Genomic DNA, 13,167 nt, shown 5'->3' on the forward strand with positions numbered 1-13,167 from the left:
GATGGACCATGGTCTGACCCAGTGTGGTCATTCTTCTGTTATGTTCTTGTCACAGTCTGGTGAGTCTTTGCATTCCTGTTTGTGGAGGGGATCTCCACACCTTCCCTGTGTTGTCTGAGCGTGGTTAAGCGCAGTCCACTGCCCACGGGGAAGGTGGCTCATTTTGGATCAGACTGGCTGGGCAATAATCTCATGGTGAAATGTCATCACGACATTGTAAGGTTGTGAATTCCCCTGTAGGATGTGATGCAGGAGCAGCGGAAGCTTCCTAAAAGCGGGGGAGGGCCCACTGGCACCTGAACTGTGGCCACGCCCCCCTGCACTACCCCTTCCCCTGTGCCACCCTTTCATCCCCAAGCCTCCACCCTGCCCCTTCCCCCGAGGATCTGCCCCCATGCCACCTTTTCCTCCCAAGGCTCTGCCCTCACACCGCCCCCCGATTGCTCTTCTCTGCCCCCTCGCTCGCCCTTAGGGCCAGTAAAAAGGGGGGGTCATGGCCCCCTGATTGCCCTCATTCCAGCACCCCTGATGTGATGCCTCCAAAGCCAGCCAGCCCTGGCTGGGCTGAAGCCCTTCAACAGACCTGGCCCAAGCAGGGGAAGATGGGCTCAGCTCAGCTGCATGCAGGCGGCGAGCAGGGCCCTCGAGAGGCCAGGGCAGGAAGTTGCAGGGAACGAACGATTTGCATTTTAGCAAACACAAGCAGGGGGACGAGCTGGGAGCCTCCGTCTCCACCAGGCGCCGGATCACCGTCCTCGCGGCCTGGATGTGCCATGTCGCAAACCTTGCGGCCTGGGCAGCCTGAAACCGGATCCACGGCCATGGGGCTGGGAGGGCACCAGGCAGAGCCCGTGGGACCTCATCCCCCATCACTGGAGAAGGAGCCACCTCAGAGCTGCCCAGGCCACTGGGGGTCAGCACCACCCTGCTGGAGGTGTGGGGTGGGGGTGAGAAAAGGGGCGGGGCTCTGAGGGGAGGGGCCTGTGGCAGGTGATATGGGGAAGGGGCGGGGCTCTGAGGGGAAGGGCGGGGCCTGTGACAGGTACTATGGGGAAGGGGCGGGGCTCTGGGGGAAGGGGCGGGGCCTGTGGTATGTGATATGGGGAGGGGCGGGGCTCTGAGGGGAAGGGCGGGGCCTGTGGTAGGTGATGTGGGGAGGGCGGGGCTCTGAGGGGAAGGGGCGGGGCTCTGTGGCGCGGGGCCTGTGGAAGACTTTGAGGGTGGGGCGGAGCTTGTGGCGGGCTACGGGGGGAGGGGCGGAGCTTTGGTGGGCGGGGCTTGTCTCGAGCAGGGGTGGGGGCGGGGCATGGGTCAGAATCCGATTGGCCGCCGGGGCTCCCGCCCCCTCCCCGCCCGCGCTCTCGCGAGGTTGACGCGGGGCTCGGGCTCTTTCCAGCTCTCGCGAGAACACGGCGAGAGGCCCCGCTGCGCCTGCGCCTGCGCCAGACCCAGGACCGCAGTGTCTGTGGAGTGATGGGAGCGGGGAGGTGAGACCGGAAACGGCCCCGGGGCCCCCCCCCCCCCGCGCGCCGCGTCACCGGCTCCCGCTTTGCCCCCCCCTTGGTACCCTCCGCGTCACAGCTACGTCACGGGAGCCCCGGGGACTCCCTCGCCGCGTCACCGACCCCCCCCCGGGACCCTCCCGGAGTTACCCCACGTCACCGCCCCCCCACTCCCCCTCCCCGCACGGGGGTTCCTGCCCCCTTCCCCCGGCTGCCCCCCCCGCCACGGCTCGTTCCCCCCCGGATCCCCGCCCTGGGATCGGCCCCCCCCCGGCACCTGGTTCCTGCCCCCCCCGGCCTCCCCCCGCCGCAGCTGGTGCGCAGAGTCCAGGGGTTCAAAGCTGGGGAGGCACAAACAGGGGGTGGGGTGGAAACCCCCCCCCCATTGCTGGGCCCTGGTTATGGGGGCGGGGGTCACCCATGGGGAAGCCGAGAGATCCAACGTGTGGTGGAAATGTTCACAGGGGAGGGGCAGGTGTCCTGGCTATGGGGGCGGAGGGCGTGGATTGGGGAGGGGAGGGTGTCCTGGCTATGGTGGGGGTGAGGGGAGGGTGTCCAGGTTATAGGAGGGTGATGGGGTAGCTATTGATGCGGGCAGGAGAGTGTCCTGGCTTTAGTGGTCAGGTGGGTAAGACTGAGAGCCACTGGCTGGGGTGTAGCTCTGGTGTGTGTGTGTGGGTGGGGGGATTCTCAGGGCCTCCCCATCTCTGTCTCTCTCCCCACAGATGCCCCGTCACTGCTCTGCTACCGGCTGCTGCACCCGGGACACCCGCGAGACCCGCAATCGAGGCATCTCCTTCCATCGGTAAGAACTACCCTGGCCCTGCTCCCTCCCCATAACCTCCCCCTATAACCAGCCCTTCCGCCCTCCCCTCCCTGAGGGGAAGGTGCAAGGGGACATCCAGGTACCCTGAATGGCAGTAAGTTTAACGCCAGCAGAAAGGAAATACTTTCCCAGCACAGCCAGCCTGCATAACTTCCTGCCACAAGGACTCAGTCATTATAATCAAAGCTTGTTGCTCCAAAACCACATCTGAGACCTGACGTGAAAAAGGAATCGCTGAGGAGTTAGGACCAATTTTCCCTTGTAGGCAGGTTATTCCAGAGCTGTCCACTAGGGAGTGTCTTGCCTCTTCCTCTAAAGCAGCTGGGTTCTGTCAGAGACAGGATGCTGGCTAGAGAGACCTTTGGTCTGATCCAATCTGGCTGGTCCTACGTCCCATCTCCAGTGGATCGTTTGGAGGTGGTGTTGCTTTTTCTTCTCCATACCTAGGGGACGTTAGCATCTCTGGGTTGAAAACTCCTGGGGGAAGGTTGTTCTCGGATTTGCCTTTGCCCCTCCTTGTGGCGGTTGAACCCCTGCCCCGGCCCATGCCTCTCCCGGGAGCTGAACGGTGCCATCTCTGTCCCCGCAGGCTGCCCAAGAAGGACAACCCACGGCGCAGCGTGTGGCTGGAGAACTGTCAGCGCAAGGACCCGAGCGGCCAGGGCCCCTGGAATCCAGCCTCTGACTACATCTACTTCTGCTCCAAGCACTTCGAGAAGAGCTGCTTCGAGATGGTGGGGATCAGGTGGGTGCAGGAGGCTGAGCCGACACCCAGGGATGCCCTGCTCTGTTCCCCGAAGCTGGGTGGCACTAGCTTGGGAGACGAGCTTTTTCACCAGGTCTCCATAACTGTGCCAGTAGCTGCCCCTGGCATCCCAGCTTGGGTGGGGGGTGGAGAAGAACAAGCGCCACCAGTCACATAAATACCTGGTTCAGGTCCTCTCTCCTCCGGGAGGATGGATTGGACCATGTGGAGCCCTGCCCTGAACCCTCTTCATCTGCCCTCTGGAAGGATGGACTGGTCCATACGGTTCCCCTAATTCTGACATACCTCCTCCTACCCCTGGGAAGATGGACTGGTCCATGCAGTGCCCCCTAGTCCTGGCATGTACCCCCAAAGATGGACTGGTCCATGTGGTTCCCTCTAGTCCAGATGCCTCCCTAGTGAAGATAGACTGGTCTGTACAGGTCCCCCTAGGTCAGATGCACTCACCCTCCCCTCCCTGTGAGGATGGACTGGGCCATACGGTTCCCCCACCTTCCAGTCCAGACACAGCCCCTCTATCCAGGAAGGTGAACTGGTCTGTATGGTCCCACTAGTCCAGATGCCCTTACACTCCCCGTAAGGATGGACTGATCTGAATAGTTTCCCCTAGTCTAGACACCCCCCTTGTCCCGTGAAAGTGAGCTGCTCCATTCTCTCCCCTCTTTCCCCCCCCCCCCCCCATGCATCCACATCCCATCTTCCTCTCCCTGTGAGGACTGACAGACAGTGTGTCTCCTGAGAGCTAGAGTTTAATTAAGGCCTGTTCGTCACAGTTCCTTGGCCCCATTTTGCAATGAATTCTGTTGAAACACAGTTCCGGTTTGTTACAGCAGCTCTCTCGATGCAAGGTCTTGCTAGCGAGCGAAAGAATGCACGGGGCAGGGGTTTTACGTTAATGTTTTTGAGAACATTAAGTGGGGGTTTATTGTAAGGTAGTTTAAACATACCCGCAACCACTTACCCATGTAAGTAAAGTCATCCCACAGGTGCGTGATAGGACAAAGAGCTCATCTGCACCGGGAAGTTAACCGGTGAGGTGTGAATATAACGCCCTGTAACTAGTGTACAATAACCATACACAAGTCACGGGGCTCAGGGCAGGGGAGAATGGATGAAATGCTCTGGCCGGTGCTAGATGGGAGGTCAGAGTAGATGATCTTCTGGCCTTAAAAATCTATGAATGTGGAACCCCCAGGGCTGGCTGTGTGGATCCAATCGGGGCCTTAAGCGCCTGAATAAAACATGGTGTGGTTCAGAAACTAAGGGATTTGCGAGAGAGAGGGTAAAAATGTCAGACTGCTGCTTATTTCGAAGCCCACATGCAGGTGACCACAAATTAAGCCCTGGTCTACACTTACTAGCTACATGGCTCAGGGGTGTGAAAAATTCACACCTTTGGGTGCTGTAGTTAAGCCGCCCTACGCCCCGGTGCAGACATGGCTAGGTCGACAGAAGAATTATCTCAGGGAGGTGGATTACCCGCATCTCCATCAACACAGGAAGCGTCTATGCTCCGGTGCTACGGCATTACAGCTGCTGCTGCACCGCCCATAGTGTAGCCCCAGCCTAAGACAGACCGACTGATAAACTGAAAACCGTATGTGCCAAAGTCAGAGCCTCATCTTGGCCTAGTGGTTCCTACAGGGCAAAGAGCCATTTAAAAATATTCCCAGGCCAGCAAAGAGACGCCCAGCTAAGCTAGTGGAACAGTGTTCCCATCCAAGAGTCCCCGTGCCAGGAGAGCTTCCTCCCAGGGCGATGGGGTTCTCCCCAAGCCAGCTGGGCCGGGGGCAGCTCGTGCCTGCCGATGTCTCTCCACAGTGGCTACCACCGGCTCAAGGAGGGGGCCGTCCCCACCGTCTTCGAGTCCTTCTCCAAAGCGCGCCGGGCAGCGAAGGTGAGGGCTTCCCGGCAGAAGGGTGATGACCCGAAGGCTGCCAGGGCCTGGAGGAGGTGGAGGTGAGTGCCTGCCCTGTAGATGGTCTGCTGGGCTGGGTCGTGGGGTGAGGGGCTGGGATGTGCCAAGGCAGAGCACATGGAGCAAGGGGCTGTGCAGGCTGAGTTGTGGATCAGAAGGGCCCGGTCTGCCCCCATGAGACTGATGGGGGCCCAGCCGTGCCAGGGCCAGTGGGTCAGGGTGAGGAGCTGGAACTGGCTCTGCTGGGCTGTGTGCATTGGAGACCAGATCTGGGGGGCTGGGAGCGGGGTCAAGGTCTGGAGTGGGTGGGGCGGCCCTGGATGTTATCTCTGGGGCTAGATTGAGGGGGCGGGGTCAGGATCTGGCAGGAGGAAGGAGCTGGGGCTGTCCCTGTATGTTGACCCCAGGCTAGGTTGGGGTGGGGCTATCTTGGGGGCAGGGGCAGGATATAGATGGGAGGGGCTGGGGCTGCCCAAGGTTTGGATTGGGGGGGTCAGAGGCCGAGGGGGGTTGGGATGGTCTATTGCTCTGGGGCCCTGCTGTGCCTGCCCCCTGCAGTGCATTGTGGGATGGGCTCTTTCCCCTCAGACGCGATCCAGGCCAAGGGGAGCAGGACGCCCCGGCCAATGCGGAGATCTCGTGCTTCCCAGAGGAGGAGGAGTCTGAGCTGGCCACGCCCGCGGCCGCCCCCACCACTGAGCACCGCAGCCTGCCCGGGCCCCTCCCCCAGGGGGCGGAGCTAGAGGATCAGCATGACGTCATCCTGGCCAGCCTGTCGGACATCCTCCTGGAGTACCCGGCTGTGGCCACGGGGCAGGAGGCGGCCACGGCCACGCCGGCGCTCCCAGAGACAGAGGCCCCCACGCTCCCAGAGACAGAGGCCCCCACGCTCCCAGAGACAGAGACAGACGCCCCCTCAGAGGTCCCCACATCGCCCGCCCCAGAGCCACCCCGCCCTGTCTCCCCGTCTCTCTACATGCTGCGTCTGCCGCCCCCAGCCGGCGCCTACATCCAGAGCGAGCACAGCTACCAGGTGGGCAGCGCCCTGCTGTGGAAGCGGCGTGCGGAGGCCGCCCTGGAGGCCCTGGACCGGGTCCAGCGGCAGCTGCAGGCCTGCAAGCGGCGAGAACAGCGGCTGCGGCTGCGCATCTGCGAGCTGCAGCGGGAGCGGCGGGCGGCCCCCGACATGCGGCGCCAGCTCAAGGAGCACCTCCAGGTCTTCGAGCTGCAGCTGCTGCGCGACCTGGAGTGAGCCTGGGACTGCGCTCAGGGGCTGTCTGTGTGTAGGGCGGGGGGGACTGCATGGGACTCGGGCCTCTGCCCAGGCACGAAGCCCTGGGCTCTGTGGCTCGGCCACGGGCTGAGCTCACTCCCTGCCCACGAAAGGTGGCAGGCCAGGGCTGCAGAGGCAAACCGTGCAACAGCACTTCTCTGCCCCCCCGCTCCCGCCCTGACCTCCACCTCTGTGCCAGGGAGGCGGATTGATGGGGGTTGTAAATAAAGATCTTGTTTTATGTGGGGGTGACGATCCCGGAGTGTGCACAGCCTGGTGGGAGTGTGGCTGCGGGGCAGCTGTGGGGTCGGTCCCAGGACAGGCAGTGCCCCTGGTGTGCGTGTGCCCATTGCCCCTGGGGGAGCTGCGGGGTCAGTCCCAGGGCAGGCGGTGAGCGTGTGCCCGTTGCCCCCAGGGCAGCTGCAGGGTCAGTCATGGGGCAGGCACTGCCCCTGGTGTGCATGTGCCCATTGCCCCCGGGGCACTGTGGGGTCAGTCCCTGGGCGGGCAGTGCCCCCCGTGTGCGTGTGCCCATTGCCCCCCGCGGGAGCTGCCCCTGGTGTGTGTGTGCCCATTGCCCCCCGGGGAACTGTGGGGTCGGTCCCAGGGCAGGCAGTGCCCCTGGTGTGCGTGTGCCCATTGCCTCCGGGGGAGCTGCGGGGTCGGTCCCAGGGCAGGCAGTGCCCCTGGTGTGTGTGCCCATTGCCCCCGGGGGAGCTGCCCCTGGTGTGTGTGTGCCCATTGCCTCCGGGGAAGCTGCGGGGTCGGTCCCAGGGCAGGCAGTGCCCCTGTATGTGTGCCCTATGGCCATGAGCACCTCAGCTCCATGCCTACGATTTCCCCCCTGCATCCATCCCCCCTTGACTTTGGGGTTCCCTTAGTGTCACCGGACCAGAATCCCAGCTTGCCCAGGCTCTGCTACTTGACCCCCCCACACTCCCCGTGCTGGCTGCCAGGGGCCTGCTGTTGGCATGGTGGGAGCTGGCCGAGGGGGTGATGCCACCTCTGTGATCGTCCCCTGCCCTCTGACAGGCCAAGCACCAGAACTGCTGCGAATGCGCTGAGCTCCCAGCTGGGAGATCAAACAGGCCACATGGCAGCGAAGATGGAGTACGGGGGACTTGATAACCAGCTGGTGTCAATCCCCCTAGCAAACGGAGCGGTGTTGGGTTACACCAGCTGCGGATCTGGCCCCACTGAATCGGGGCCGGTTGACACCAGCCGTGGGTTTTTTTTATATGTAATTATGAAATGACGAGTTCAGGCCTAAATCAACTGTCACAAGCACCAACGTGTTCTCTGTGTGTCTATAAAACATGCCCCCCATTGCTCACCACCCCTGAGGCCCAGCGAGCGCAGCGAATAGTGCCACGGCCGCGGCGGCCTTCTCTGTGGCACAGGGGTGGCCTGTGGAGGGAGGCTTGGGGGGGGTGGGTGAGCCACGGCAGTTTTGAATGGGTTGGGGGGCCCCTGCTGGATTCCCCACCTGAACCACTGGCTCCCTGGTGCATTGTAACTGCCCCAGATGGACAGCATCACCCGCCGTGCCCCAGCATGAGAGATGGAGGAGGTAGATGACCAGGAGGAACGTACCTGGACAGCGGTCCAGGCCTGGGACTGGCCTAGGTCATTAAGCTCCCTAGTAGGTACCATAGGGGGGCATCTTTCCTGGGGCTGAACCTCCCTTTCCTGTTTGGGGTGTGGGTCAGGCACAACCAGGGAGAACCCAGACACCCCCTCTCCCCAGGGATGGGTGGGAGAGGTCCTGGTTTCTCTGGGGGTGGGGGAGAGATCCAAGCAGCCTCCTAGTTCTTCCCAAAACATCCCTCAATGTCTCAGAGCAAAGTTGGCGTCTTCACCTGGGGATCCAGCCCCATTGGCCCCAGCAGGAGTCAACTGAGCAGACCCCCAGCAGAGGGTCAGTCGGCCGTAGCTCCTTTTAGGTCGCCATCACTTGGCAGCCCAGGCTGATGAGCTGGACAGGGCGGGGGCAGTCGGACCCAGAGTGATGTCAGTAGAGCAACCGAGAACCCAGAGCCACCCCAGGACCTTGCCCTGGCTTAGCCCTCGCTGGATGAGCAGGAGCGTTACACGGAGCTGCACAGACGCCATGTGAGGGATGGTCTCTGCCCCAGTTGACATGCACCAGGCAGAGGCGTGAGAGCATCCCCGTTCTAGAGGAGAAAGCGAGGCACAGAGAGATTGAGGGGCTGGGCTGGCACTCGAACCCAGCTCTCAGCACCATCTGCCAGCTGAGAGACCCAACTCACGTTTCCCAGCATCCAAGAATTCCCACAGAGCCGAGCTGGGAATCGGGGACAGCGAGCTCGGGGCCCCAGGCTCCTCCCGTGAAGGCTCGGTCAGACAACTGTCCCTCAGTTCAAGGTCCTAAAGTTGCATCCATATGACACCATGTCACTGATGGTTGGGAACTCTTTTGATCCAGAACGGAGGGGTCCTGGCCCTGGGGGTTATCTACACCGAAGGGGGCACATCTGTGATAGATCTCGGGGTGCCCAGCACTGTGACCCAACTCTAGCAAAAGGGGATAGTTCATGGTAGCCGGGTTTCATCTCGACTCCACCAGCCCTTCCACCACCCAAGGACTCTCCTCTGGGCAGTGCCCGCCCCGACTTCACTTTGCATGATAACAGGAGCACCCTGAGTCCCTTTGCCCTCTGATATCCAGCCCCTGGCACAGGCTACTCATAGAAATTCCAGATCCTCTGCCCCCAGGCCTGCCCCAGTTTTGCCTTCAGCCGCCGCTCCTGTAAACCGCACAGCACTGACAATGCAACAGAGGCGGGTTTATTTAGGAAGAAGTAAAGATTTAGCTAGGAATGCGAGGAAGTGGTGGAAACAGTTACACCACACAGCAAAATCACAGGGTGTGAAGGGTCTGATAGCTAGTTTCCTTTCCTTGCTAATAAAGTAAGTTTCCCCCCAACACCCTCCGTGCAAATAAATGTTCAGTCTGTTGCAGAGCTGCCTGGGGATTTCCTCTGTGAATGCATCCAGAGTGCATTTCCCTCTGTGGTATGCTGAAAACAGCCTTTTGATCCTATTCACCAGCAGGGCAAACCTCTGCCTCGTGGCAATGTTCCTTTTTTTAACCTTCCGGTGGTTTCATTCGATAGTTTGCACTGACCTCCAGTGATTTCCTGTTTAAAATCTTAGTATTGTGCAAGGCTAAACGACTAAGTCTTGCATTGCATCACTGGCTAAGGAGGGGGAGCAGGAGGGGGACAACTCCCCGGGCCATCACTCAGACATTATCCTCCTGAGGTCTAATTTCTTCTCCAAGTCTGTAAAGCATATGGTCAAGATCAAAACATTATCCCTTAAATGTCACCTGTACATGCATCTCGCAACGATTTTGAATCTTGACAAATTACGAGTGTTCTGAAGGTACTTTTCTCATAACACTTTCTGGATTAATATCCTTACCGATGCGTTTGGTCTCAGGTGACAGCTGTTTGCAAAGAAGGGGACCTTTCGCCTATGGCTCGCGGTGTTTCAGTGTCGCACTAGGGCTGGGAGAATGTTTTTCATCGAGTGATTTTTTTAGACAGAAACTTGTTGGGTTTTTTTCCTCTCTGAAACTTTTTTTTTCCACCAAAAGAGCCTGTTGGTGAAATGTAATTTTTTTCAGCAAAAACATGACTGCTTGGAAAATGGAATATTTTGATTCAGTGAGTCCCATAAGCTGCAGTGATGGCTTATGGGAATTGTAGTTTGGTTGTCTCATGTCCCCATTCTCCTCTATAGACTGGGCTCTTCATTTGGACTACATCTCCCACAATGAACTACAGCATAGCATTCCCATGATGCACCACCTCTGTCTCCAAGAGGAGAGACCACAGTGCCTCATGGGAGATGTAGTCCAAGGAGAGAGCCAAACCTATAGAGGAGAATGGACACACAAGGCAACATGATAGCATTTCAGAATTGAATATTTAGGGGTTTTAGCCAAAATTTTTCATCAGTTGGTGAAAATGTTTTCACCATTTGGCTGAAAGTTTCCAGTATTAAAATTTTCACCAAGCAAAATTGAAATTTTCTGTGGAAAAGTCAGAGAAAACAAAAAAAATCCACTTTCAAGGTAACTTTCTGAGGACAAATTTAGCTGAAAGCAGAACACTTCGGTTTCATCAATATTTTCTGTGGGAAATGTAACCAAAATTGAAAATTTTTCACATCCAATGCTATTGTCTCTGGAAAATTAAGGGGAAAATGAAAAATTTCTGTTCAATTGATGTTTTCTGTGGAAAGTTTAGATAGGAACAAAAATTTTCTCTTTCACTGAAATTTTCTGTGGAAAGTGTAGATGAAAAGGAATATTTATGGTTCCATCTATGTGTTCTGCGGAAAATTTAGGGAAAAAAGACAAATTTTCTCTCTTGCCAACATGTTCTGTGGAAACTTCAGACAAAAAATTTAAAAATTCAGTTCTGTTGACATTTTCTGTGGAAAATTTAGGCAAAAAAAATTAATCCTTTTTTTCCCCCACTGCAGAAAATTAAGACAGAAATGTTCTGAGGAAACCCCCTTGTTCCCCAACCAGCTCTCACCCCATGACATGTCCCAAGTGCCGCCTCATTTTAGGTCCACATTCGGGTAGCATGGCCTATTGGCCACACTTAGGACTTCTTGGTCAATCCGGCCCTGTGCATCAGCTTGGCCACGGCCCCCTTGACCTCCTTGTTCCTCAGGGTGTAGATGAGTGGGTTGAGGGCCGGCGTAACCACAATATAGAAAACAGCGATGTGCTTGTCCCGGTCGGGGGCGGCGCCGGAGCGGGGCCTCATGTACATGGAGATGACGGTGCCGTAGAAGATGGCCACCACAGCCAGGTGGGAGGCACAGGTGGAAAACGCTTTGCGTCACCCAGCGGCCGCCTGTCCCTGCAGCACAGAGGCCAGGATGAGGCCATAGGAGGCCAGGATGACGGCCAGCGGGAGCAGCAGGATGAACACAGCCGCCCCAAAGACCACGGCCTCGGTGAGGCGCGTGTCGGCACAGGCCAGCTCCAGCACCACTGGCAGCTCGCAGAAGAAGTGGTTGATCCGGTTGGGCCCGCAGAAGGGCAGCCACAGAGTGCAGGCCGTGTTGACCACTGAGAGGAGGAACCCAGCAGCCCAGGAGGACAAGGCCAGCGCCCAGCAACGGCCCCGCCCCATGACGGCGGCGTAGCGCAGCGGCCAGCACACGGCGACGAAGCGGTCGTAGGCCATGGCGGCCAGCAGGATGGCCTCGGTGCTCCCGAGCGAGAGGGCAAGGTACATCTGGGCGGCGCAGCGAGCGAAGGGGATGGATTTGCTGCGGGTCAGGAGGTGGGCCAGAGCCTGGGGGATGGTGCAGCTGGTGTAGCAGATCTCCAGGAAGGAGAGGTGGCTGAGGAAAAAGTACATGGGGGTGTGGAGGCACGAGTCAGCCCGCACCAGGCCTACGATCAGCAGGTTGCCTGCCAGGGTGGCCAGGTAAGTGGCCAGGATGGCCGCGAATAGGAGGCGCTGCGTCCGCGGCCGGCCAGACAGACCCACCAGGATGAACTCGGAGACCGAGGTGCGGTTCTCATCCCCCATCGCCTCCATCCGCCTGCAGGGAGAGAGAGTGGGGGGATAACATAGGCCGGGTTGTGAGGCAGACTCAACAGGGGCTGGGCTACACCGGGGTCAATCCAGAGTCACACCTGACTGCACGGAGGGCAGGGCTGGATTCTGATCTCAGCCCCCTGGGGTCAATCTGAATTTCAGGGGTGACTCCGGATTGACCGCAGGGGGACTGAGATCCGAATCCAGCCCTGCACCCATTGCTGTCAGGGGTGACTCCAAGCAGGGATCTGTACATGGGGTGCCCCCCACACAGGAAAATGCCCTACTCACTGGGCTATTAGCGAGTCTCTCACTCTCCCCACCCTCCTTCCTTATCCTGCACTTGCGAAATATGTTTGTCAAATCTTTTTAAACTTCCGGGTCATTAAAGATCCCCTGGAACATCCCGTCCCCCACCCCCACTCCCACACACAGCCCAGATTCCTAGCCAAGCCCTCTGCACTCTCGGCTGGTTTCTCCATCACTTCCTGTCCCAAACTCTTGCCGTAGCGTTGCTTTATGGTATTAAAGAGCCCCTGCGCTCCACCCCAGAGGTGGCTGCAGCTCAGCACCAGCTGAGTGGTCCCTGTATAACCAGCCCCTGTGCCCCATCCCAGATCCCACCTCCCCTGCCTGCCCACAGCTATTTGCTGGGCATGGAGCCCTGTGCGGAAGCTGAGGACGGGATGTTCAGAAGCCCCCAACGATTGGACAAGACACCGGTAAGGCCTCATGTGTAGTACTGTGTCCAACTCCCCCGTGTTCGAGAAGGAGGATTCCGACCGGACAGGAGCTGGGATGAGCAGGGGACGGTGCCCTGATCTTCCAAGAAGGAAGTGGCAGAACGGGGCCCATTTAGGCTGGAATGCAGGCTGAGAGGGGCGCTGATTGGTCTATCAATCCATCCGCAAGGTGAACGCCCAGACGGGGACAAGCTACTGATACGGAATTTTTCATACAGCTAAACGTCAACGCAGATGTCCAGGAACAAAGAAATGAGGCTGTATTGTACGCACAGGGTGGGGGGCTCTCTCCTGGGGAGCAGGGACGCTGACAAAGATTTTGGGGGGGTCATGGCGCCTAATCAGCTGAACACGAGCTCCCAGTATGGCCAGAGGAGCCAGTGCAATCCTGGGGTGCGCAAAGCGCAATCTCAAGTAGGCACAGAGAGGTTATTTTACCCCTGGATCTGGCCCTGGGGCGACCACTGCTGGGATCCAGTGTCCAGTTCTGGTGCCCACCATTCGAGAAGGAGGCTGATAAATCAGAGAGGGGGTCAGAGACGAGC

At 58.8% G+C, this 13,167-nt stretch overlaps 1 protein-coding gene and 1 pseudogene across 1 annotated transcript; one reads left to right on the plus strand and one right to left on the minus strand.

Annotated features, from left to right (window-relative positions):
- Positions 1 to 1,343: 1,343 nt before the first annotated feature.
- THAP7 (THAP domain containing 7) lies at positions 1,344 to 7,271 on the plus strand. Its single transcript, XM_039511068.1, has 5 exons — positions 1,344 to 1,487; positions 2,228 to 2,307; positions 2,918 to 3,073; positions 4,916 to 5,053; positions 5,601 to 7,271. The coding sequence occupies exons 2-5, from the start codon at positions 2,228 to 2,230 to the stop codon at positions 6,262 to 6,264; spliced, it is 1,038 nt and encodes a 345-aa protein (XP_039367002.1). The 5' UTR covers positions 1,344 to 1,487; the 3' UTR covers positions 6,265 to 7,271.
- A 3,654-nt stretch (positions 7,272 to 10,925) lies between these two features.
- Positions 10,926 to 11,879, minus strand: LOC120388873 (annotated as a pseudogene).
- Between the last annotated feature and the right edge of the window lie 1,288 nt (positions 11,880 to 13,167).

Source organism: Mauremys reevesii, linkage group 22 (genome assembly GCF_016161935.1).
Source record: "Mauremys reevesii isolate NIE-2019 linkage group 22, ASM1616193v1, whole genome shotgun sequence".
Lineage (NCBI taxonomy): Eukaryota > Metazoa > Chordata > Testudines > Geoemydidae > Mauremys > Mauremys reevesii.